The following is a 25,891-nucleotide window of genomic DNA, read 5'->3' as shown; positions in this document are numbered from 1 at the left end:
AACTTACCTATGCTAAACTTACTTTTGCTAAACTTACTATATGAAAAGAAACTCAATGAAAAGAAGAAAATCATATATAGTTTGCTTTTTAAAAATGAAAGATTTATTGATTTCCTGTTATAAGTCATTGTTTCTGAAGACAGTTGTTTTTACATGACATCATCTAACGTCTGCCGTTGTTTTGTTTTATAGGTATAATATATACTGCACTGAAATCTTTAAAAATTGAAATCTACACTAAAGTCAAATTCTGACGGTCGAAAACTAGTTATTTATGTAAGCAAGAAATCACATTTTTTTATGAATATTTCTATATTAAGCGAAATTATCTCCTGTTGGTTCTTATTGAAATAAGATCATAATTATTATTTTTGATTCGTCAACTTTCAATTTCGTTACGATGCTAATTCTGTTAATAATAAACTTAGCTCAAATGGATAAATGACACCGCTTAAATTACACAGATTTTGCTGGATTTAAAGTGTTGCATGATGGTTCTTTCTTAAAAATAAAAAAAATTCTACGAAATAACATGAGTATTATAGTATTTACTTTTGTCAAAAACTAACAAGTAACTAAAAACGGAATATCTTTTACGCTGTTGTCAAAGAAAGTACTGAGAGAAACCGTATCAGGAAATCGCTCAGTAATTAAAATAGCCTCCTAGAGATACTCCTGTTAAGAATTAATCCCCCAGAAAAAAACGCGCATTAAAAATTTAAATATTGCGATTGCAAGTCACAATTTTTTAGCAAAAATTTTAGTATGTGATGACGAAAAACGGACCATCGGAACTAATATTTTTTGACTTTTCGTTAAAAATATTTTAAAACTCAAGGAAGCTTGATTTAGCTTAAATAAAAAACAAATGAAAAATGGTTTTTGTAATATTATGACAGACAACAAGTGTGCTACTGAAGCCATCAAATCAAAATGATTGAAATTCAGTTAGATTTTTTTGAAGGTTTTTTAAAAATTAGAGTAATATTCAACATTTATGAACATTTAAATTAATCTGATTTTCAAGCCGATTTTTTCTGGTTTCTTACGTTTCAATGAAAAGATATGTTGTATATGTTAGGTATACTTGCTTCATTTATAACCTAAAATAACAGAGAAATTTTAAGTTCCTACATTGGTGAAATTATAATTCGTTCATTCTTTTTTTAAAGAATTGTAAATGTCTTCACTTCCAAAGTAAGTAACTTTAACTCTGAGAGGAGGGGTGAATATAGAAATTCATTACTATGATGAAAAAATATGTTTATCTTTATCTAGAAGAGCAGAAGCTGGAGAGGTTGCTGACAGCCAACACACTAAATATTCTTACAAATTCCAAGATAAGAATGGAACAAGGTTTAAAAGCTGTGAGAGGAAATGAAGAGAAAATTTTTAACTTTAAACATAAAAGTGAAAAGGGTTAAAATAAATAATAAATATTCGGAAAATGTTTTGTTAAATGGGATGTTAATGTTGAAAATAAAGTGGTTTGTTTTTTTTAAAACCTTTTTTAAACCTTGTTTTTTTATTGCCCAAATGTAAAATTTCCAAAAATTGAGAAAAAAAAAAAAAAAAATATGCAATAAACAATCAAGTTAAAAGTAGGTCTCCTTTTCTATTAAAAATACAGGTTATTTTTCTATCACTTGAAAAGTTGGAATCATAGTATTGATATTTTTTTTTTCCATCGAGGCGAGAGAACTTGTTTTGTACATGTGTGTATGTTTAATGAGACTGACCTTGACGGCAATCATTCTGAGGCAGACTTGAAACATAATTTTGATTTTCACTAATTTCAAAATCTTTTTATTTAGTTTCATCTCTAACAATTTTTAAAGATAATGCTTTACGAACAGTTTTTTAAAACAGTTTTTACTAGTTGTCGCAAACAAAAAAAAAGAGGTTTTATATGCTACTTTCGTTCTTTAACATTCCTCAATTTTGATGTAATCAGATTTAAATGTTTTAAAAACCTTATCCCTTTATTATGAAACACAAATCTTTCTAAATACCACGTTCACACTAAAATGGCATTAAAAAAACAACTTGTTTTACAGTAAACACAAATTTTTGAAACACCATTAAGGTGGTCCTATACTAAAAAAAATTAAAAAAATCGATTTTTCAAAAATTGCATATTCTTGAAGCCCAAACATTCTACATTCTAAATATATATAGATCATTATAGGGAGTGAATTTAAAAATGCTCTAAAATAGCAAGTTTCACAGTGAAGTTAAATAATTTTCTTAGCAACGGCCTTAGTAACGGGTTGTTTATATTAGAAAATAGGCGTTTTAGAATATTGCGCCATTTACTTTTAGTTTTTGACACTGGTGCCAGTAACTGTTTCATGTTTATTTTCCTAAATAAGCCATGATTTTTAAGTACAATTACTATGTTTACATATATTACTTATAGAAAAATCAGCTTTGAGTTATACTTTGTGCCTCGTGCTTGTTTTTATTATGGGAAAAAATAAATGTGATTCAAATTTAAGAAGGAAAGCAGGTGGTAACAGGATTTTCAAAAAAAAGTACTTTAGAGGAAATCAATTTTCCTCAGCATCAACAGTCAGCATCAATTTAACTTCTAAATTGGAAATCACTAACTCAACTCAATCAAATATCTTGACATCAACATCTTCAAAAAAGTTATCACATAGCAGTAAAAATAGTAATGCAAAAAATAATGATTCAAATAAATTGCCTTCATGCTTTATACTTATTGACACAGACATTTTAAAATCAATTGTTACTTTGATTGGACATTGTCCTCAATGTCATAATAATTCAATTGAAATCTCAACTGATTTATCAAAAAAGAAAGGCTTGGCTGTGTTTTTAAACATTTCTTGTACAACATCTTCGTGCGATTGGAAACAGTCTTTTTATTCTAGCAAAGAGATTGAAAAGCAAGGTCCAGGAATGTCACCATTTGAAATAAATTATAGATCTGTTGTTGCCATAAGAGAGATAGGAAAAGGTCATTCTAGTTTGGAAAAATTTTGTGGTCTAATGAACTTACCTCCTCCAATGAACATAAAAGCATTTAATGATATTCAAGATAAAATTCATATGATATACCAAAGTGTAGCTGATGTGAAAATGAAAAATGCAGCAAATGAATTTCGATATCTTAACAACAATATCCAACCAAATGATTTTGATATTAATGTATTAGCTGATGTAGTTGTTTCCTGTGATGGAACTTGGCAAAAAAGGGGTCATTCCTCACTTAATGGTGTTGTTACTGTTATTGCTAGTGACTCAGGGAAATGTGTTGACTATCGAGTTCTTTCAAAAATATGCAATGCCTGTACATCATGGGAATCAAGAAAAGATAGCGATCCAGAACTTTATGAAAATTTTTTGGAAACTCATGATTGTTTAATTAATCACGAAGGATCTGCTGGATCTATGGAAGTTTCCGGAATTGTAGATTGTTTTATGAAATCTATAGACAAAAGGGGACTTCGATATACTCATTACATTGGAGATGGGGATTCCAAAGCATATGCTGAGGTTTTAAAAAGTGATCCCTACCCAGGTTTGATTGTTGAAAAATTAGAATGTGTAGGACATGTGCAAAAACGAGTTGGTAATAGACTACGTAAACTCAAATCCACCGACAAAACCAAGTTGGCAGATGGCAAATCATTAGGAGGTAAAGGTCGATTAACTGATAAGTTTATTAATAAACTTCAAAATTATTATGGTATGCAGTGCGTAAAAGTACTGGTTCAACAGTTTACCAAATGAAAAAAGCAATTGGTGCTGTTTTGTTTCACTGCTCAGATGCTTTGAGTTTGGAATTACGACACTATATGTGTCCTCAAACTAATGACTCTTTGTGTAAATATCAGTGTGATAAAATTAATAACACAAAAACTTACAAGGAAAAACCTGGAATACCAATTATTATTAGGGATAAAATTAAACCCATTTTTCTTGACCTTAGTGATGATAAGCTTCTTAGTAGATGTTTACATGGCAAAACTCAAAACTCAAATGAATCTATTAAGGCTATCATTTAGAAGCGTTGTCCTAAAGAGATTTTTGTTTGCCGTACCACTTTAGAAATAAGTGTTGCATCAGCAGTAATTTCATTTAATGATGGTATTTCTGGTATATTGAACATATTTGAAAATTTAAATGTTACACCAGGTATATTTGCTACTCAGTACTGTACCAAAATAGACCAAGAAAGAATAAAGATGATGGAAAAGAAGTCGCTTGACTCAATAAAACAAAGAAGAAAGCTGCTTTGTGCCCAACGAAAAGGTTTTACAGATAAAGTAAATGAAAGTGAAGGTGTATCTTATGAAGCAGGAGTTTTTTAGATATTAGTTTTTTGTTATTTTTAAAATTAAATTTATGTTAAGGCAGTTATTATATTTTGTAACGTAGTTATTGTATATTATCTTTTTATATTCAAGCTTTTTTTCATTGAATAATTCTATTTTGGTTAACTGTTTTTCAAATATCAGAGTTTTCACTTTTTTTTTTTTCTGTGTTTTCAATAATGCTCAAGTCGTTTTGTTTTTCAATAATTTTTTGACCTTTTTATATATTGAAAAATTTTTTTTTCATTAAAAATCATTATAATTGTTTTTCTCAATATGTGAGTTTTAAGCACGCTGCGATAAATATCTTGAGATTGGTTTGTCTGATTGTGTTGAAATTTTCAGGAGTTGTTTATTATATATATGCACATTCACCTTACCAAAATTATTCATGTTAGTTAACTGGTTCTAAAAATAAGGTCTAGGTTCTAAGCCTTTTCAGGGCTTTTTTTTAGGCCTTAAACCTGTTTTCTTACAAAAGCTTCAATAGTTTGTTAAATTATTTGATTTTGGCAGGGTGAGTGTAATCATCTGATATTAAAAAGCTGTGAAAATTTCATGATCATACCATTATTAGTTTACAGGCTGTTTATCGCAGCGCTTAGTCCATTTTTAGGGTTCATGGACCCAAAATTTTGACCAAAAAAAAAATTTTTTAATTTTTTTTTCCTTTACTGTGCTTTTAATATAAAACACTATTTCGCATATGAAAATCATAAAATATGAGTGTATTTTTAAAATTTTGGTTTTATTAGTATAGGACCACCTTAAAACATTTATTAATGCAACTCGCTTTAATTTGGGTGTAAATAGAAAAATATAAAACGAGTTCAAAATACTTTACTAATACTACTTTATTGTCAGTAAAAACATGGCAGAATATATTTATTTTTTTAAGTATCTTTTATCTTTTGCAAATTGAAAGATTTACGGATTGATTTTTTTACATTAAAAACAAGTTACGCGAGAGCTAGTCTACGGATTGAGCTTAAAATTTCTTTTTTAGCTAGAAAATTCTTTTCAACTGTTTTGTCCACGCGGCTTCTTCTTTACTTTGGCATAATCATCTAACTTAAAAACCAAAATGTTGGTAAAAATTTTGATCAGTGGAATATTTCTTGACTGAAATTTAGATTAAGATGAAAATTATAAGAGTGGATTTTAGGAAAGTGAAGCGAAATGCAAGCGAATTGTTTTAATGATGGGGTTACAAAAACTAAAAAAACAAAATCTAAAGAAAGTTATTTCTTTCCTTTTTAACGACTCAAAGTTAATGTGAAAAAACAAAACGAATTGTTTACAATTTCTCTTATGGAAAAAATGCATATACAATTTAACAAAGCGAGAAAGTTCGATTAAAACATGTGATAAACTATAACCAATTTTTTTTTTTTGTTCAACTTCATCAACAAGCGCTGGTTGAGAAATGAAAGAATAAATTTAAAAAAAATATATATCGAGTGACAAGTGACTTAATACAAAAAAATTCATCAAGTCATAAAAAGGAACTCTTAGGCACTTGTTTCCCCCCGCCGCTGGCTAAACCATGACCCAAATTTTCACGTGAAGCTAAAAATGTTTTTTTTTTTTTTTGCAGAAAATAAGATTAGTTACATAGCATATTTTTTCGTCCATTCTTTAGCGAGATCATTATACTTTGTACGATCACTTTTATAAATTCTCGCAATTTCTGGTACTAAAGGATCTTCAGGATTCGGGTCAGTTAATAAAGAGCATATTGATAGTAATACTAAATAAAAAAAAAAAAAAAAAAAAAAAAAAAAAAAAAAAAAAAAACAATTAACATACTTTGAACTGCGTGAGAATTCGACTAATTTTTTAGCACTTAAGTATTGTCTCACCTTTTGATATAGTTAGAGCGGGGCTCCATTGACTTCTCAAAATATCTAGGCAAATACTGCCATTACTATTTATATTAGGGTGATAAATTCTTGTGACAAATGTTACCTACATAAAAAATTTCAATACATATAAGTCAACATACACAAACATTATTACACATAAGTAAATCAGATTTAATTTACATAAAAAATTACTACATAAATTATAAGAAATAATAAAACTTGAAATAAAAACAAACGAAACCTTTGGTGGTTTAAATGGGTAATCTGGAGGAAACTGAATTGTTAAAAAGAAAACACCACCTTGATAGGAACTTTCAGGCTAAGAAAAAGAAATTAAAAACATAAAAGATAAACATAAAAGATTATATAGCAACACCAAAATGATTACCACTCTATTTTCAAACTAAAAATTGCTATTGTATATTAATTGAAAGAAACTGTATTTTACATACAGGACCCATAATTGTGGCTTGCCATTTGAACACTAAAAAAGAAGCATAGAAACAATTAAGAACAATTTATTTTTAAATATAAACTTTTAAAAGATAATCTATTGAATAAAATTGCTAACATACTATCTTTTTCATCAATTGGTCCTGCAGAGCACTGCGCAGGTGGATCTCTTCCTAGATCTTGAAGTTCCTAAGTAAAATTTGAAAGGTAAAAATTTCAAATGAAATTAGTTATTTAAGATAAAAAAGTAAATAAAAGCAAAATAATATTAAAAAGTTTAGATTTAAGCATAACATTAACACATTAAAAGATTAAATAAATTTTACACTTAAAAAACACTTTAGTTTTAAAAAAAATTGTAATCTAAAATTGTAATACTAAAATTATCATACTTCATGTATTTTTTCACACACAAAAAAAAAAAACATTCATTTTAAGGAGAACCTTAAGCTTTCTTATCAACTATAGATAAACCTACATAAAAACCACCCAAAATTAGAAACTAGAACCTTGAGTATCCTATTCTGAGAGAATAACCTAGTTTTAAGTTATGTTATTTGGCAAGGAAATTCCTTATTGATAACCTTGTAATGCAACAAGAGCCAGGACAAGGTTTTATAAGGTAGGCTAATTATAATTTATGATTTAACAATTATATTGATTTAGCATTAAAGTGCACAGTATAAATAGCGGATAACACCAAATACTGGTGTATTGTACCTAAGAGTTTTATATATTTAAGTTGTTTTTAACAGGAAATTCTATTTACTCAGTAAGACAAAGATACTAATTTCTACAATTATTATAATACATAAAAGAAAGACATGATAAAATTTTAGAGTCACAAAATTATTGAAACATCTAGAGTGCTTAAAAGTATTAAGGATTAAACAAATGATATTTTCAACTACAAAAAAGTCATTATTGCTTCATGGAAACCACACCAACAACTAAAAATCCATAATTTTTAAATAATAAAAAATGAATATCATAATTTGTGAAAAAAACCTTGGAAAAAACCATCATTTATAAGCTGATAACAAAATTTGTTTAATAGTTTATCTTTTCAAAAGAAAATTTCTCCATAGCCTAAAATGATCCAGAAATCTTGCTTTATTGATTTGATTTACTTATAAGAGGTTTTAAATGTTTTTAAAAAAATGTTTTCAACTATTTATCTTATAAAAAACTTCAAGATTTTCAAAAGACATTTTTTCTTATACTTTTAGTGTAAGTAACTGTAAATTAAGTATATTTACTGAAAAATTAGTAACCATAAGCTACACAGTAAAAAAAGATTTAAATGACAGTCATAGATAGCAAGTTTTAAAATTCTACCTATAGTAAATACAACAAAATTTTTGACTGCACTTAAATAGCCTTACTATGTCTGTGCTTGGTTTTAGGAACATCTTGCATGTGCCTTAATATGCTGAATGCACCTAAAACTTATTATCAGACAAATAAACATACTTGTAACCTATTTTCTTTCAATAAAATATTTTATATCACTTTCATAATTTTCATATGATTTGTAGCTGTAACTTTCATATGCTTTATAGCTATAATATTCATATGCTTTATAACTAAATTTAACACTTAAGTTTGAGAATACTGTTAATTGAAATGTGCTGTTGGCAATTTCAGTCATTTGAATATTAAAAAATTTACTTAAAATATATTTTAATGGAGAAAATGCACCAAGAAAAATGAGTGGTCATAAGTTTCCAAGAAAACTACTTGATCTCAAGATTTTTATACCACACTTGCTAATTTTTTGCAAATATTTTTTGAATTGCTAGTTATAATTATTTGAAACACCATGGCATGTTGGCATACTAAATTTAATTTCCTAAAGTAAAGTTTTTAAAAGTGCAATTTCACTAGCACAGGTACAAGAATTACTTTAAAAATGCATTTTGTAGCACTAATTAAACAATTTTAGGAAACAGAGTTACTCAGATTATAGGAAATACAAACACATTTACAATTTTAACCAAGACTTTAACTACTGTGATAAACAAATGTAGCTTTTTCTATTTATTATCAAGCCAAATATTGCGTTGAAAAATCTAGTGTATCAGTTGTATTACTGATAGTAAAATATTTGTAATACTGATAGTAAAATATTTCCTAAAATATATTTCAAAAATTTATTAAAAACATGAGATTGTTAATACTTTAGTAGTTTACATCTAGTTCTTTTCTAAACAACCATAGTTAGTCATATTTATTAACCCAAAAAGCAACTGCTAGGTAGAAACTTTTGTAACAACTTTAAAAATTAAATAAAAACTTGGAAGAGTATATTGAGAGCAAAAAAAGTCTATTAAGATTAAAGTAAGAGAAGAGCTTTTAAAATTAACACATTAAACTAGTTTTTATTTATTTAGTTTAAAGAACAAATTACATTGTATTTTCTAAGTAGTTAAACTATTTAAACTAAAACTGAATAGAAATTTATTTAGGATAATATATACGTTTTTATTCGCGAGAAGTAAAGAAAGAAAAAACTATGTATATGTGCATCAAACTACAAATGAATAAACAGCAGCAAATATGGCCAACTATTGAACTATTAGTAAATGATCTAAATATAAATAGCAATTAGACATTCAGAAGGTTAATCTAATATATCCAAAAATGTAAAAAGCCATAATCAGTGGAAAATTCTTAACTAACTTAATTGAAACTAACGGATTTTCATACCTTTGTTATTCTTTTTAACGCCATTTGGTACCAGCGTCTGATTCTTTGATGAAGGTAACCTAAACTCGCCTTTTTCGACCACGCGAAAGAGACTGGGTTAGAGAAAAACATTTTGCTTACATTTTGGATTTGGATAGAGCTGAAAATGCTTGAGATATTAATAGAGTTATAGCAAATAATTGAAATTTGTATTCAAAGGTTAAAATTATATTTACATTTTATTAGATGTATTTTACTTAGTTATTTTTTAAAAAATCTTTAAATTTCATCTAGCTAATTTAGGATCAAAAAGCCTACTAGGGATATTAAAAAGTGACGTCCTTTTATTAAGAATTGGTTAAACAAGCAAATAAAGTGAGAACCACGGCGGAACGAACTTTCCAAAATGGATGGGTTGTCAAAGGCATCATCCAGCAATGCGGCTACCCTGGCTATTTCGACTGCTATGACCGCTGCCTCTCATCCACTTACTTATGTAAAAGTTTTAATTCAGGTATATAATTTGAAATTTTAACAAAAGATTGAAGGGCAGTTTTCATTAGGATTTCTACTTTGTCAATAGAAGGAGATCACCGTCGATCGTTAAAGTACAATCGACTGAATCTATAAGTAAGCAGTATTAAAGCAGTATGATATCTTCTTTGATTATAACTAGTGTGATTTTAATAGGATGTTTTTTGTTAAAAGAGTAAACTAAAATTGCTGCTCTCTATTTGCAGGAGTCATGGGTTATTAGATGCTAATATAATTTCTATGGCCTTTCCCGTTCTCCTTCTTATTCCCCCTCCCCTCCCACTCCCCTTTTTTCTTTTTTTCTTTTTTTTATAATAATTTGAAAAAAATATCAATAAGATATCCACTTTATTTTCTGAGTTATAGAAATTACTTTAGTTTATTGTTTAAAAAAAACTCTACCAAAGTGCTTATGTTTGCTATTTTTTAAGATAAGACTTAAATTAGTGGTTCACCCTGTTTGATATCTTTTTCTGTGTATATGGCTGTGATTTGTTTACTTTTTGGTGATTTCTTGTTAAATATTTAAATATCTTATTAGAAATAACAACAAATGTTAACTGTGATTATTAACCCAATCGAATTTTTACCATCAATCAACCCAATCACATTTTTACCATCAATCAACTCAATATTATTAGGCTGAAAATAAAATTTAATGATGCTTTAAATCAAATTTTTTTTTAAAACAAAAAGAAATCTCTAAATATTAAATACCATTACTATAAGTTACTAGTTAAGTTTGCCAACTCAAATATATAATTTTTAACATTATTATTGATTATAGAATATTTGAAGTTTAGTAAAATGTTTATTGAAATTCAAATATATTTGTTTTTTAAGTTACTATGTTGATTGCCTAGTACTTTTACCAGTCTTTTTTTTTTTTAATCAAGTTTAGTAACTTTGTTCATTTGAGTCATTGAGAGAATACTACTTTTTCATCAACCAAAACAAAGTTTTTTAAGTTTTTAACTCTCAATTTAAATAATTTTTCAAGTCAATAATCTACCTCAACTGTTGTCTATATAATTCAAAAAATATTACCTAAAAAATAACACCAATTTAAATTTGATTTATATTAAGCAAGTTTGCCAGAAGTATTAAAACACAAAACTCCTTTTGTATAAATTTCTTCAGCGGATTGCAGGTATTTACTGTGAAAACAACTGTTTTTGATTATGTTAGTTACTATAAAATATTTCAATTCATTCTTTTCAGTTTTGTTGCAAAAAATATCATCAGTTGCATTTTATTTGTTTTTATCTGCATTTAACAAAGTCTAAATTTGCAATATTACAATTTTCTGATGGAATTTTAAAATCATCCAATAGATTTGAGTTTATCCCAAATGGCTTGTCTAACAAACTTTAAAAAGTCATTTTCATTTCTGTTTATTTGAAAAACATAATTTAATGTTTACTTGCAGATAAAGCTTACTGACTGGATTCTTTTTTTGGCAACATTTCTTTGAGGCCCTCATTTTTTATTCTTAATTCTGTAATAATTAGTTACTATTTAATGATTTTTAAAATTATTATGTTTAAGCTTTTATTACAGTATATATTAAATCTAAATACTCTCCATCCTGTTTTAATAAAATCACAGTGACTGAAAACCATGTAAACTTTTAGACCTCTAATTATTCTTTTTTATACCTCTAGTTATTTTAAATGAGAAAGAGTTTGATTAATATTACATCAATTTTAAAAACATGTTTTCATAGATTGAGTTTTATGTTTGCAACTATAAGAAAATCAGTTTAACTGAAAATTAGGCCTGAAAATTACAGAGATAAAAAAACCGTAGTAACTGACTACATAAAAATTCAAGTTTCAACAAATAAAATGAAGTTCTTACAAAATACTGCATATAGTTCTATTACAGATATAGTTCAAGTAAAGCTGTCAATAATGAGTAAGTCAAGAGGTCTACCAATAATCCACAGAAAGTTATAAAGTTTAGAAAGGTTTTTTTGAGTCCATTCTTATTATATTAATATTGCCAGATGGCGAAAATTAAAAATCACATATTTAGCAATAAATTTAAATTTGTTATATTTTTAATTAATGTATCTTTTTTGGTTGCAGGTTGGATATGAACCTATTGCTCCTCATGCAACAACAACATTTTTTGGTAAAACTGTTTATCGTTTACCAAACTTTTTGGAATATGGTATGTGAAATTTTTTATTATTTTTTTTATTTTTTATTTATTACTACTAAAAAAAATCGGTTTATTTTTGGTAGAATATAGCTTATTTTAAAATGTACAATTTGTTTCTAATGTTAATAAAATTATGATGATTTTATTAAAATTAAATGATAAAATTTGTTGTATAAGTTTCTAGAGATTTTACAAGTTAGTTTTTAATTTGTTTTTTTGATAGCTGGACATATAAAATCGATTGATGGTTGGTTTGGTTTATACAGAGGTCTTGGACCCAGGTATTCAGTAGAAGAATTTAAAAGATGGTGTTAACTTCAGTACATCAGTTTTAAATAAAAAAAATAGTTGAAAACCATTATATATATATATATATATATATATATATATATATATATATATATATATATATATATATATATATATATATATATATATATATATATATATATATATATATATATATAATGGTTTTAATCAGCAATAATGAGTTAACATGCAAAGTAATGCAGGACTATACAATTATATTTCAGATGACACACTAAAAATAAGTTCTTAAAATATTTTTACAGTTGTTCACAAGTGAAAAATTTTAAAAGTATTTTAAGGGCACTGGTTATTTTCATGAAAGATTCTGTGTTAAGAGGATGCTGTCATAATTATTATATATAGGTATTAAGAGGATACTTTCATTTATTTAAGAAATAAAGAATGAAACTATATTCTTTTTTGCAGTAAGCAATAAAATTCAAATGTTCATTGACATGCAAGGCATCTAGATGCTTTTAAATTTCTTTAAGAGTATTATTTTTATTCATTTTTTTTTCTTTTTTTCATGTCAATTATTCCCTTTTAAAATTAATTTTAGAATCACTATATTAGATGATTAGTAAATTTTGATAGGCTGAGTCTTGATTGTTACTTTCATTGTGCGCCAATATTTAGAAAAACCATTTTCAATGTGTATGTTTGAAAGGTTAGAAATGGCACACTTCTCTTCATCTAGATAATTTATGAACAGTAATTAGTTTTACAGATCTTTAATCTCAACCTCTGTGTCAACTTTGGTGGAACTGTTGAAATAAATCTTCTTAACAAATATAACAAACTTTACATATAGTTGCATGTGTGTATGGTTATAGTGTAACTCATTGTATATCTTTTCATACCTGGATGAATTGTTTAAATTTTTGAAAGACTTGCTATAAATTTTATTCATAAACACACCTTAACTCATTGACATATAAAACCATAATAGAAAGTTTTAAATTCTTTCTTTGTGATTTTCCATCTTTTTATTTCTTTATTTTTTTTATTAGCAATATATTCTTTCATTATTTGTTTCACAGAGAATCGAAGTTATTGCTTTTCTGCTCATTTTTTCTACAATTTTTAACTTAACAGTAATAAATACATTTAATCTATATTTAAAATGAATGATTTTTTTTACTTAGAATTGTACACAACATAGTTAACTCTGCAATTAGGAATTCTATTGCAAGTGTAAGAAATGTAACTTATGTTTGTTTTGTTTTTCTATTTTTTTTAAAATTTGTAGTTTGCAGGTTCTTTTAAGATGTTATTTATTTTTTAAAAAATTTGTATTGCAGGTTCTTTTAGGATTTTTTTTTTTTTTTTTAAAAATTTGTATTGCAGGTTCTTTTAAGATGTTTTTTTTTTTTTTTAAAAAAATTTGTATTGCAGGTTCTTTTAAGATGTTATTTATTTCTATAGACACTTTCTGAGTCTGAGAAAGATAAAGGAAAAGCGGAAGAGGTACTAAAATATTTTTTACCTGATACAAGGCCAAGTTTGTCATACTTTGGGTTTAACTAACTTTTTTATTTAAATCAAGTTTAAAAATGATACAACTTTTTGAATTTTTACCAAATGCTTACTGCTGGTATACCTGGCTTCATTTGTTGTAATAGAAAAGACAACCATTATTGATATTTGCCCATATTAGTTGTAGGTCATTTAAGTAGATTGTGTAATAAAAAATAATGGACTCATATCAACAGATGGATGTTACAAACATTTCAAAAGATTCAAAGGTGTTTTTGACATTTTTAATTCTAAAACAGGTTTATAAGTTTTGTCTAATTTCATAACAAGTTTTTAAGTTTATTTTAAATTTCAAAAACAGTTTTTAAATAAAATTAGTATAGATATGTTAACCATTAGTTCTCATGTTTGGCCTCACAGAGTCACAGGTATAATTGTTAATCATATTAAAATTAAATTTATTAGATTTATGTTTTTGAAAGAAGTTTTAAATACCTTCAAAATCAGTTTTCCTAATATTCTGATTTATGTAGATACAATATTTTTGCTCTAAGTAAACGATAAATCAAGAATGTACGAGAGTGTTTTAAAATAAAATCCCTTTTTGTGATTGTAAAAAATTAACCTATGATAGGATAGTTTTAAAAAGTTTTTCAAAAATTAAAAAGCCAAGAAAATTTTTATTTAAAAAAAAAATTAAAAGGTCAAGATAGATTATAAATGCCTGATTAAACAAAGCAACCATCAACCATAATATTATAAACTATCTATATTGGTCATAAGCATTTGATGAATACAAAATCATCATTTTATAAATGCTTTTATTTTCTAAAAGATATTTAGATGTTTTTCAATTAATAAGTATATTCACTGAACTGTTTTAAATAATTTGAAAATGTTTACTTTTCAGAAGTCTTTACAGACATTTTTTAAAGAGGTATGTTTGTTGTTGAGGTAATACCTGTTTTTTTTATTTTTTAACTTTCTACAGTTCTGCTCTATTTTTATCTCTATAAAAAAAAAAACATTTATTTTCCTTTTGTCGATTAGTATTAAGTATTATATTTTGTCTATAGAGTATTAAATCTCAAAGTTAATTTTTTTAGTTTCTCAAATTATTATTGATGGCAAAAACATAAATTATCCATTTAATAGAAAAATACTTCTGTCTTAAATATGTGTGTATCTGTGAATTATTTAGATTAAAACTTCAAATTAATTTAAATTTGGGATAAGATAATAAGTTTTGTTGAAAGATAATTTTAAACATAATATTATTTGTTATAGATCATTTTACTGTAAGATTTTTTCATTACAATTTATCTAATAATTTTCAAAAAAATTTTTGAAAACAAAACTGACTAGCTCTCGTGTCTTTTTTTGAAAATTTAACCTGCAGGGTATCTTTCAAAAGAGTAACAATTTGTTTAAGATTTTTTTTTTTTGTTGCTCATTTTAGTTGTTGTTCATTTCTAAATCTAGTGTTTTCTGCTTGTAAATAAATCAATAATACATATTCAGGTTGGAAATGAAGCCATTGCAAAATCAGCAGGCCTAATTGTCAGTTATCCGTTTCAATGTAAGTTAAATTTTTCATAATTTTTGAAATTATACTATAATTGTTTATGTTTTGAAATTCTTAGCTATTTTCTCTACATTTTCTGCTTTGTTAGATATAGAAAGTACTTTAAAATGAATTTGTTGATAGCTACCTCAGTAAACATAAACTTCTCTAACAGTAACAAAGACAAAAATTATTTATATTAGATGATTTAGGAGATAATAGAATTACTCTACTATTATCTTCTATCAGTAGAATTGTTCTTTATATGAATATATTTTTTTTGATTGGGTACAATTTGGATTGTACCAAACTCTTCAAAATGGTAAATCAAACACTGCCAAGTTAACAACTTACATTTACACTCTGTCAATAGGAGGATTATCATTAATGTCAAAAAGTTATTATTTAAAGCTTGATTTACATCAATATTTTTCTATTAATATGGTTTACTGTAGTATTTAAAGATTTAAATGTAATAAGTTTTGATAAATAGTTTATAAGAATAATATTAGCTTGTCAAGCTTGTTGTGCTCAGAGTTGTAAAAAATAAATACTGATAACTCAAGAAGCTTCCAAAAACCTGGACTTAATTTGTGCTTGTTGTGCACAAATTAATTCCAGGTTTTTTTGGAGGCTTCTAGAGTCATCAGCAGGAAGTATGTGCTGACTTTGCCTACAGGTTAGTGTATCATTTGATTTAATTCAAATTGGCTCATAAACATTTAAAAGATAAAAAGTGGCAATAGCATGTGGTACTACCTACAGCTCATGGTGTTTTTATTTTATTATGGTTTGTATCTACAAATACAGGTTTGGTTAATAACTTACTGCAGTTGATTAGAAATGCAGATAGACTTCTTGTTTGTTAAAGCTTGGATTTAATTGATAAGTTAAGTTATATAATTTATGCTGACTAATCTTTGCATATTTTTTTAATTTTTACTGTTATTTTATAAACAAACAAAATTAAATATTTATTTTTTGTTAAAACAAAGTATTGGTGTTACTTAGGTCGTTAGGAAAGTTCGTAGAACTTCATCTATAAAGATACAATGAGACAGGAAATAATTAAATATTTATATATCATTTTAAACTGCGTTTAATTATGAACATTTTAAGTACTTGTTGAAGTATTTTGAATGTTTATTAAAAAAGTTATTTAAATTTTACTATATATGTTTTCAAGAAAAAATTTAAAAATGGATAAATTTGAATATCGAGCATATATTAAAACCCATGCTCTACTTGGAGTTTCAGCACAAGCCATAACCGATGAGTTGGTTTTAGTTCATGGTGACCAAGCTCCAAAATATAGTACAGTTGCCAAGTGGGCTACTTTATTTAAAGATGGTAGAGAGTCTCGAAGATGATCCTCGCTCAGGGCACCCTCAAACCACGTATACAGCTGAGAATATTGAACGTGTGCGAGCCATTATTGAAGAAAATCCTCATGCAACACATGGTATAATTGAAGCCCTGACATCGATTAATCGCTTTACAATCAACGAAATCATTCACAACGCACTTAAAAAAAGAAAATTAACATCACGTTGGATACCCCACGAGTTAACCGATCAAAATCGCAAGAATAGAGTTGAGGCATGTAAGGAAAATTTAGCTCTTTTCAGATACGGTCCATGGAGACTATGTGATATTATTACAGGGGATGAGTCGTGGTTTTATTTGAGACAAGTTGGACACAAGTCTGCTAACGCTAGTTGGGTCGGTGAAGGTGAAAGTCCAAGAACTATAGTAAGATGCGACAGGTTTCAGCCGAAAAACATGTTCTACATCTTCTTCAAAACAACAGGTGTTGTTCATTTGGGTTATGTTGAAAAGGGAGACACCATTACTAGCGAATATTATATAAAAAATTGTTTGAAACCTCTTATATGCGAAATAAATAAGCAAAGACCTAAAACAGGCACTCAAAATTTCAAATTTCTCCATGATAACGCTTGACCCCATGTGACTGAAACCGTCACAAATTGTCTAAACCAAGCTGGAATCACAATACTTCGTCACCCACCATACTCACCAGACTTAGCTCCATCCGATTATTGGCTGTTCGACTTGATAAAAAAAAATCTTGATGACGATACTGACGTCGAAAGTCAAAAAACTCGCATAACGAAGCTACTTCAAAGTATACCCAAAGAAGAGTATAAAAAAACGTTTGATAAATGGCTTGAAAGGATGCAACTTTGTATAGATAACGATGGACATTATTTTGAACATTTGATAAAACAAAATTAAAAAAAACTCTTCTTTTTTTTTTTTAGAGGGGAGTTCTACGAACTTTTTTAATGACCTAAGTAAAATTACAATTTTTAAAATTATTAGTATAAAATTATTAGTGTGTTTAAAAAGCAATAGACCCTTGCCAAAAAATATTTCTTAAGTTCTCTCAGAGACTACTATTTCTTATCTTTTTTTCATTTGGCATTTAAAATGGTACAATGATCTTTTAAAATGAGATTATGAACTAAAACATACTTTCTCACTTGTGTAATACTTCCTTGTACTAATGGAATATATACTTCCTTGTACTAATGGAATATATACTTCCTTGTACTAATGGAATATATACTTCCTTGTACTAATGGAATATATACTTCCTTGTACTAATGGAATATATACTTCCTTGTACTAATGGAAAACTGTAAATTTAAATTTACAGGATTTAGGCTCCTCAGATATTTGACTAATACCTAGTTTTTTAAAAATCTATAGCATTTTTTTTAACCGTTGTAATGCATACTCTTTAAAAGGTTGTAAAAGAATATAAATAAGTTTATTATCATTCAGTAATCAGTATTCGAATGATGGTGCAATTCGTTGGTCGAGAAACAGAATACAGGTGCATTACTTCTTTTACTTTTTTACTTTGTTATAAAATGTTTACTTTCTGTAGCAATGATATTGTTCTACTGATACAATACCTGACCAATAGCTGTTTAAGTGTTAAGAGTGAAAAAATTTATTTACTATTTTTGAAATTATTGTCAAAATAATTCATGGTTAAAGTAAAAAATGTTTTACTTTTATTCAAAATTCCCAACAAAATATGTATCGTGATTTTTACTAAATACTTTCCTGATAATTTTTTTTTTTTTTTTTTCCCTAAATATTTGCTTCTCCTTCTTCTTATCAAATTTTGATCTTATTGTTTATAACAACGTTATAAAAATTAATTTTTTAATTTTTGTATTTTTTTTCATTTGTTTTAACTTAAACTCTTTTTTATCATTTCTTATTTGGCTCAAGTTTGATATTTACTTATACTTCTTTTGTAGTATTTCTAATATTGGTCAGATTCTATGCTCACTTATAAACTTAGAACACTCGATGATCTCTTGAATAACATTTTGAATTCTTAATAATTTTGACAATATATGTTGCAATTATTGTTCACTTTTTGTATTCACTTTTTTGTATATTTAGGACTATTTTTTCATCATTTCAAGAAATTTATAAAGAAGAAGGAATATTTGGATTCTTTAGGTTTTTATTTTAATTCTTTACTATTAATCAAGATGGTAGGAAATTTGCTTCACTTTAAATGAAAATTGACTGAATTAATTATTCTGCTTCACTGTGACCAAGGTGAATTTTGGTTTACTATTAAAATTTTGTGTAACTATTACTTGTTGTGTGAGAGAAATGTCTAAACTAATTCATACATTTTAGTCTAACTTATACACAGTGCATATCACGAGCAACTTTCAACATTTGTAATGAGCACTTAATTAAAATATTTAATTAACCATGATTTTTTTTTTCAAATTGTTCTTTCCAAACTTGATAATACCTTTCTAACCCATTTTGCATAGTCTTAACAGTAATAGTGATGTACACTTTATCTAGTTTGTTCAATATAACCCATTGGAAAGTCTAGAAGCAGCTGATTAATTATAAGTGAGATTTTGTTAAAATTATCTCTCTTTAAAAGATTACAGTAAAAAAGTAAACAGTGTAAAAAACATGGCAAAAAATATATATTTACTTAATAACATTAACATAACTTAATCCATTAAGTTATGTTAATGTGCCCTCCAACTGCTCTGCACAGTTTTGCACATTCAACCTAATAATTTTAAAACTTTTTTTTTTTTTTTTTTTTTTTTTTGGGGGGGGGGTACTTATTGCCTTGCTTTTTATTATTCTTATTGCTCTAACTTGTTAGATATTCTTGTAATTGGTGACAGATTTGTGGTTGCTAAGAGACAAGTCAGGCAAGAGAAGTAGCTAGGCTAGTATTTTTTAAGTTCTTTTATTTCTAGAAGTGAAAATTCTTGGATAGCTTTAATATGTGCTTATGGTTGTTATCTTCCTGTAAGATTAAATTCTGGCTGATGGTTCTTCCAGATAATACAGCACTTTCTTGGATAACTTTCAAATATTCTTCTTCTCATATTCCACTCACCAACTCATTTTATCTGAGTTATTTTATCCAAACCATTAAAGTTTTACTTTCACCTTTCACAATTGATGATATAAATTGATCACTAATGTGTTTACCCAGTCAGTACACAATTATATTCTTTGCTTTTCCCAAATTGCATATATTTGAACTTAGTCCACAAAACATTTTTCCAGTTTTCTATGGACCACTTTTGTCATCATGTATCTGTATTTTTATACAGCAATACAACTTCTTATTTTTGCAGACAGCAAACAGGTTGTCTCTGTTGTCACTAATATTTTTTTCTAGTTATTGCAATGAGCATCCCTGAAGGAGAAACTTTGGTTTCAGTAATTTTTACAAATACAATTTCTAAATTATTTTCATGATTGACCATTCATCAGCAACAAACAAAATTTGCCTATGTGGTTTAAAGTAAAAAAAAGTTCTGTCAAAAGTTCCAAAAAATAGTTTTCTTTAGGGATGCTATGAGAGTTATCAGATTTACCAACAACTTGAAGGTGGATTCTGAAATTCTTTAGTAGAAACCTTGAACCAATATTTTCAAACCACAAAATTTTTCATTTATGCTGTAAGAGTCGAACCAGCAGTTTAATTGTATACTTATATGTGTTTGGATGTGTGTGTATATATACTCTTATAATTTCTATTTGTATATGTATGTATATACTCTTGTAATTCTTCATCAAGATCTATCAAAGAAAATATACATTTATCACCACCAATAATAATAATGATAATAATAGTAATAATAATAATAATAATAATAATAATAATAATAATAATAATAATAATAATAATAATAATAATAATAATAATAATAATAATAATAATAATAATGGTTAAACAATAGATTTTATGAATAAACCAAAACTTAGCCTGATAGTTGCAGACAAGCAAAATGTCTGCAGTATACCATTTTAATTTTTTTTTAAAGAAATTTACACTATTAAATTATTGCAGAAATGAAAATCAATGAAAATGTACTTTCTGACATTCTGCAGAATACAAATTGTTGTTAAATTTTTATTTAAATTTAATTTTATTTAGACAGTATTTGTTTTAAGTTTTACATGTTTTAGCCTGTTTGCTGACATTATTTTCAAGGTTTAAAAATAATAATCTGAATAAATCAGATTATAAAATTTTTATTTATTTTTAGGTTTTTTTTTATTCCTTCTTTAAAAATTTAATTTTAAAAAGTTGATTTTTACTTTTAAAAACTTTACTATAGTTTTTTTTTTTTTTTTTTTACATATAATTTAGGAGCTTACTTAAAAGAATAACAAGTGTCAAAACATTGTAAAATTGAACTACATATTTCATAACAAGCAACACATGTTGTTTTTTTTTTTTTTTGAAAATGACAAAAATTAGTGCAAAATAATAGTGCTTCTATGAATAAATGGAATAATATATGAAAAATAAACTAAATTATATACAATACAAAGCTGGTAGATAATAAAGCATTTAAACTTTTTTTTTTTTTTTTTTTTAGTGAAAATCTTGTTATAATTAATTATTTTTGTAATTAGTGGTTTGGTTCCGCATCTTCTTGGTGAACTATTTTTGCTGTGGATATGTAAATCATTGAATTTTTGTGTTCAAAAATACATCATTTCTGAAGAAGTAAGTGTTTTGGTTTTTTTGTATGCTCGTTTTTTCTATATAGTTGTAAATGTTATTTATCATAATCAATCAATTATTTAAAAATATTGTTAAGTTTAACAAATCAAACAAAATATCTCATGATAAATTTTATGATTTGTTCTTTTTTATTTTAAATGTTTTAAATCTTTTTTTTAAAAAAAAAAACATTTTTTGGAAATGCTACAACTTGTGCAATAGTAAACTTGAGTCATGTGTTTTGACAGTGACTTAAATAACCAGCATATTCACTATTTTATATATTAATTTACCTAACATATTTACTATTTTATGTATTGAATTGTCTAGGGTATTTACTATTTTATATATTGAGTTAGTTGTTTCTCCTTACAGTACTCTCAAATTGCTGAGGTGCGCAGTTACACACATGGTGTTTCGCAGGTTAGGAAGTTTCTTTTTCTTTTCTTTTTTTTTTATTGAGATTATTGCTAAGGGTTCTTTTATAATTTTTTCCTTAAAAATATTTTTGCTTCATTTTTTCTAATTATATCAAAGTAAGTGGTTTTTTTAATTTTTGTATTTGTAAGAAATTCATTACATTCTTTGTCTTTTCTAAATATATTCATAGTACATTGCAAGCATGGTTACTTATCCATTCACTCTTGTGACCAATATAATGGCTATAAATGACACAAAGTTTGTATTTTTATGCTTTTTACTTTTTTTAGTTATCAAAATTCTTGGTATTTTAATTTCAAGGGTTTTTATTTTTGATTAAATGAGGTTTTATGATTTTTGCTTTAAGAATAAAAGTGTTTTAATTATTAGTTTGTTTTCAAATTAAGTAAAAAGTGCAATCATATTTTGATGACATGGTTAATATGAAATTAATTTTAAATGCTACTAGTGTTCTTACAATAAATGTAAATTTTTCAAATCTTTAAGAGTGATGACAAATTTTTAAATTAAGTATTTTTTTCTTAAACTGCACTTTTTAAATAAAATCTTCATCAGCTAAGAAATTTGTCAGTCCACTCAGATTTCAATATTTTCCAATCAATATGTTTCTAATTTAAAAAAACTTCAGCATTGCATTTCTTATAAAAGAATAACATGTTGCTGCATTATGACCTAAAATATTATGTTTTAATGTATGCATTAATACCTGTGTTTTGAATAACTTGTATTCCAAAATAAAGCTTTTCTATTCTACATATTTTTTTACAATGGTCAATGATGATAAGCTCTCGGCTGAACTAGCAGATTTGTCTTGCAATGGTTTAAATATTCGTCCTTATTCTGAGACCAAGTTATGCTGGTTTTTTTTTTTTTGAAATGGTTCATGATGCTGTAAAAATAGTTATATCATGTAAAAATGAGATAATTTTATTTTTAAAAAATTTTAAACTGTTAATACTTGTAGTTGGGCACCAGAAAAATTTGTTTCCACTTTTATACTGATTTTGCTTTACTATTTTGAGATTGAGACATATATTATAGATATAGCTCCCAGAGGTTTTATGTTACTAGCTAATGTCTAGCTGTTTCAAACATAAATGACCTTGCCTTAAATTCAAAAACTTATTCTATTAATTGTAGTAGTATTTAATTGTATTCTATTAGTAGTAGTATTTAAAAATGAACAGAATTCTAACAATATTTAGTAGTAATATTTAAACAGAAGCAGTTCCTTTAAGAATCAATTAAAAATGGAAGAAAAAAAATGAGTAAAATGTTAAAATCCTATTCTGTCAATCACAACACATCACATGACCTCACATCATATAACCTGACAACTTGGTTATCCTTATAACCCATCTAGTTATGTCCTCATTTGTAAAACTCCAGTTTGTGGTCCCAAAACAACTATGGCTAAATAAAAACTTTTTTTGTGACTTTTGGTGTTTGTATGAGACACATTCTTTCTCCAATTTTTCATGGTTTATAAACAATGATGGTAAGGAAACAAATGGCAACTAGATTACTCAGAGCTTTTTAAAATTCCTCTGTATTTATGTTATCACAGTTTAGCGAGTTCCCAGTCTTTCACTTGTAGTTTCATATGATCCCAATAAATATTATGTATTCTCTTTCTTTTTGATTTCATCTGAAGACTTTGGTTTACTTCATATCATGTTATTTATTAAAAACTTTTTTCAATCTAAAGTCTTATTCTACCTATTTAAAGTTTTTAATAATTAAAAGAAAAGCTATTTATAAAACAAAAAGGATACCAAACTTGGTATCTGTTCAACACTCGAAAAAAAATTCATGAAATGATACTATTTTTAAATCCATACATAGTTTAAATATAGAAAAATTTGTGAAAGTCAGTTTATGGTATTCAAAGAAATTGCTTCTTTAAAATGAATTAGGGAATTTAAATAAAAATAACTGTAACAGCATTTTTTTTTTTTTTTTTTTTTTTTAATTTTATTTTATTATGAATGAAAAAGTTTCCTTCCATTCATCGGTTCTTTTTTCGGAAATACACTTTACATGAAAGGTGTTAATGATGGCTCCTTTTTATAAAATTTCATCATATTTGCTTTTTTATTTAGACTTGCAGCCGGAAATCCACCTTTAACTCCAATATATTACTCTTGGACTGAATGTTGGATTGATTTGGGGAAAAAGGTAGGAAATAAAGTTGTGTTCAAATAAATGTGCTCTTTAAGATGAAAAAATTTAAATTATTTTTTTCATAAGTTAAATGTTGTGTAGATATTATGTATTCAATGCCAAAACAAAGCACTAACAAATTTTTATCAAATCTGTGCTATTCTTTTTGCAGGAAGCATATAAATTTAGTTTAATATGTTAAAATATTTTTGAGAATATTTTAACGCATTAAATTTTTTTAAATGCTTAGAAGAAATATCCATAAGCAATAGAAAAACAAGGCTTAAGGCTCCAACTTTAAAAGACAAATATCTCGAAGACACCAAGATTGACATTTTTTTCCCCTAAGGAAAATATAACCAGTTAAAGACATTTTTTGGAAAAATGTCTTCAACTAGTTAAAACACAATCATAAATTTTTATATCAATCGTTTTCCAAATATGCAAGATGTATTCTTTGGGATTTTAACTTCAAGCGAGCTCGAGGTATCGTGTTCAATTTTAACGAGTTGATTTTCTCTTCTATTATTTCTTGGATTCGAATCCATTCTGAATGTTTCTAATCAGTCCTACGTTTCGAAATAGGGTCTCTAAGTTTTAAATCCATTCTATATTTTAAATCCATAGTTTGCGCAATAATTGCTTTTTTTCAAGTTTACCGCTCTATTGTCGTTACGACCAAAGAACATAAAAAATAACTTTGTTACTTTTCACCGTTATTTACCCTCCTCCATTATTTACTTATTTTATTCGAGGTTTGTTAATTTAGTTGATCTCTCTAAGTCGAATAAGACAGCTATGCATTCCAATCAAATTTAATTTAAGTTTTAAGTGTTGTGTATTGCTGTAACTTCATTTGCATTGCTAAAAAAAAAACACGTTAATTTAATTCGTCTTAAAATTTCTTTGATTTGAATGCGACTTGGTCTAATTTTATATGCTCAAAAAATAAAAATTTCTTTTATTCCTATTTTATTTGTTCTTATTCACTATTCTATATTTAGTTTTTACGCGACGACTAAATCATACAGCTGGATTACCATGGAAACTAGTTTATCTGAATTCTTTTTATAGTTTACCGCGTGAATATTTCCTGTTGCACGGACCATCGTTTTTAATATTTAGGAGTTTCTGATATATTACATTCCACAAGACAAGCTTTTTTTTTTTTTTTTTCTTTTAGGGCTTGCGCAGCCGTGGTTCGACATTATTCCGACGAAATGTGTCCATTTAAAGAATATGACGTCGTATAGAAAAAAGTTTTTTTTTTTTAGAAAAAATTGCTTGTGAAATCAAATTGTTACTGTTTATCAGCCAAAAAACCTTTCGGTAGCTGTATATTTTATGAGGGATATTCATGTTAGGCATAGGTGGCATAATTTGATTTTTTTTTTAAATAAATATTTGCTTTTCTGCACTTATTGATATTTGTTTAAAAGCTTTTGTTGTGTATCATCTTTGATTTTTTACCTTTTGCGCTTGAAAAATTTTTAAATTTTACTTCTGGCTATGAAACACTTGTCTAGAGAAACGTCCAAAATTTTGATTCTGGAGGCAAATGTATGTTAATTCTAAATTCGAAATAGTGTTTATTTTAGTTTTAAAAAATACTGCTATTGGCATCAAATTCATTTCCAAATTTTGTAGCTAAAAGATATGAATTTTAGACTTTTAACGGTTGAATTTTTTACTTTATAGTTATTATTAAATAGCCTAAGGTATAAGGTGCCTAAACGGTAGGTGGTTAGCATTTTCTTACAATTTTTCACTATCTTTTGTGTGTTATTAATTTGATGGGTGGATTAAAAATTAAGACGTTTTTTTAAGTTGATAAGCT

The 25,891-nt window shown here is 26.4% G+C and overlaps 2 protein-coding genes across 4 annotated transcripts; one reads left to right on the top strand and one right to left on the bottom strand.

Moving 5' to 3' along the window:
* Window positions 1-5,899: 5,899 nt before the first annotated feature.
* Window positions 5,900-9,462, bottom strand: LOC145202519 (ubiquitin-conjugating enzyme E2-17 kDa). Its single transcript, XM_080075492.2, has 6 exons — window positions 9,371-9,462; window positions 6,784-6,850; window positions 6,661-6,692; window positions 6,450-6,527; window positions 6,206-6,311; window positions 5,900-6,093 (listed from the first exon to the last, which is right to left on the bottom strand). Exons 1-6 carry the CDS (start codon window positions 9,392-9,394, stop codon window positions 5,954-5,956), a joined length of 447 nt encoding a protein of 148 aa, XP_079931618.2. The 5' UTR covers window positions 9,395-9,462; the 3' UTR covers window positions 5,900-5,953.
* Window positions 9,451-25,729, top strand: LOC145202509 (mitochondrial carrier homolog 2-like). Of its 3 annotated transcripts, XM_090080636.1 has the most exons (15): window positions 9,451-9,568; window positions 9,702-9,863; window positions 11,974-12,058; window positions 12,273-12,330; window positions 13,504-13,561; window positions 13,784-13,825; window positions 14,745-14,771; window positions 15,356-15,413; window positions 18,207-18,258; window positions 18,843-18,902; window positions 21,360-21,453; window positions 21,826-21,873; window positions 22,061-22,128; window positions 23,994-24,069; window positions 25,238-25,729. In XM_090080636.1, exons 2-15 carry the CDS (start codon window positions 9,756-9,758, stop codon window positions 25,286-25,288), a joined length of 885 nt encoding a protein of 294 aa, XP_089936762.1. In that variant the 5' UTR covers window positions 9,451-9,568; window positions 9,702-9,755; the 3' UTR covers window positions 25,289-25,729. The 3 variants fall into 3 exon arrangements, 2 of the variants coding, with proteins under 2 accessions (XP_089936762.1, XP_089936763.1); XM_090080637.1 differs by lacking the exon at window positions 9,451-9,568 and having other exon boundaries at window positions 9,645-9,863; window positions 13,504-13,552; XR_016450329.1 differs by lacking the exons at window positions 9,451-9,568; window positions 21,360-21,453; window positions 21,826-21,873; ... (1 more) ...; window positions 23,994-24,069; window positions 25,238-25,729 and adding an exon at window positions 19,585-19,650 and having other exon boundaries at window positions 9,645-9,863; window positions 13,504-13,552; window positions 18,843-19,316.
* Window positions 25,730-25,891: the final 162 nt, after the last annotated feature.

This window comes from Hydra viridissima, unplaced genomic scaffold (genome assembly GCF_058129835.1).
Source record: "Hydra viridissima isolate aposymbiotic clone 2 unplaced genomic scaffold, HvirCarnegie_v1 scaffold_2, whole genome shotgun sequence".
In the NCBI taxonomy this organism is placed as follows: Eukaryota; Metazoa; Cnidaria; class Hydrozoa; order Anthoathecata; family Hydridae; genus Hydra; species Hydra viridissima.
Note: the sequence above shows the minus strand (reverse complement) of the source record. Positions and strands in the feature narration are given on the sequence as shown.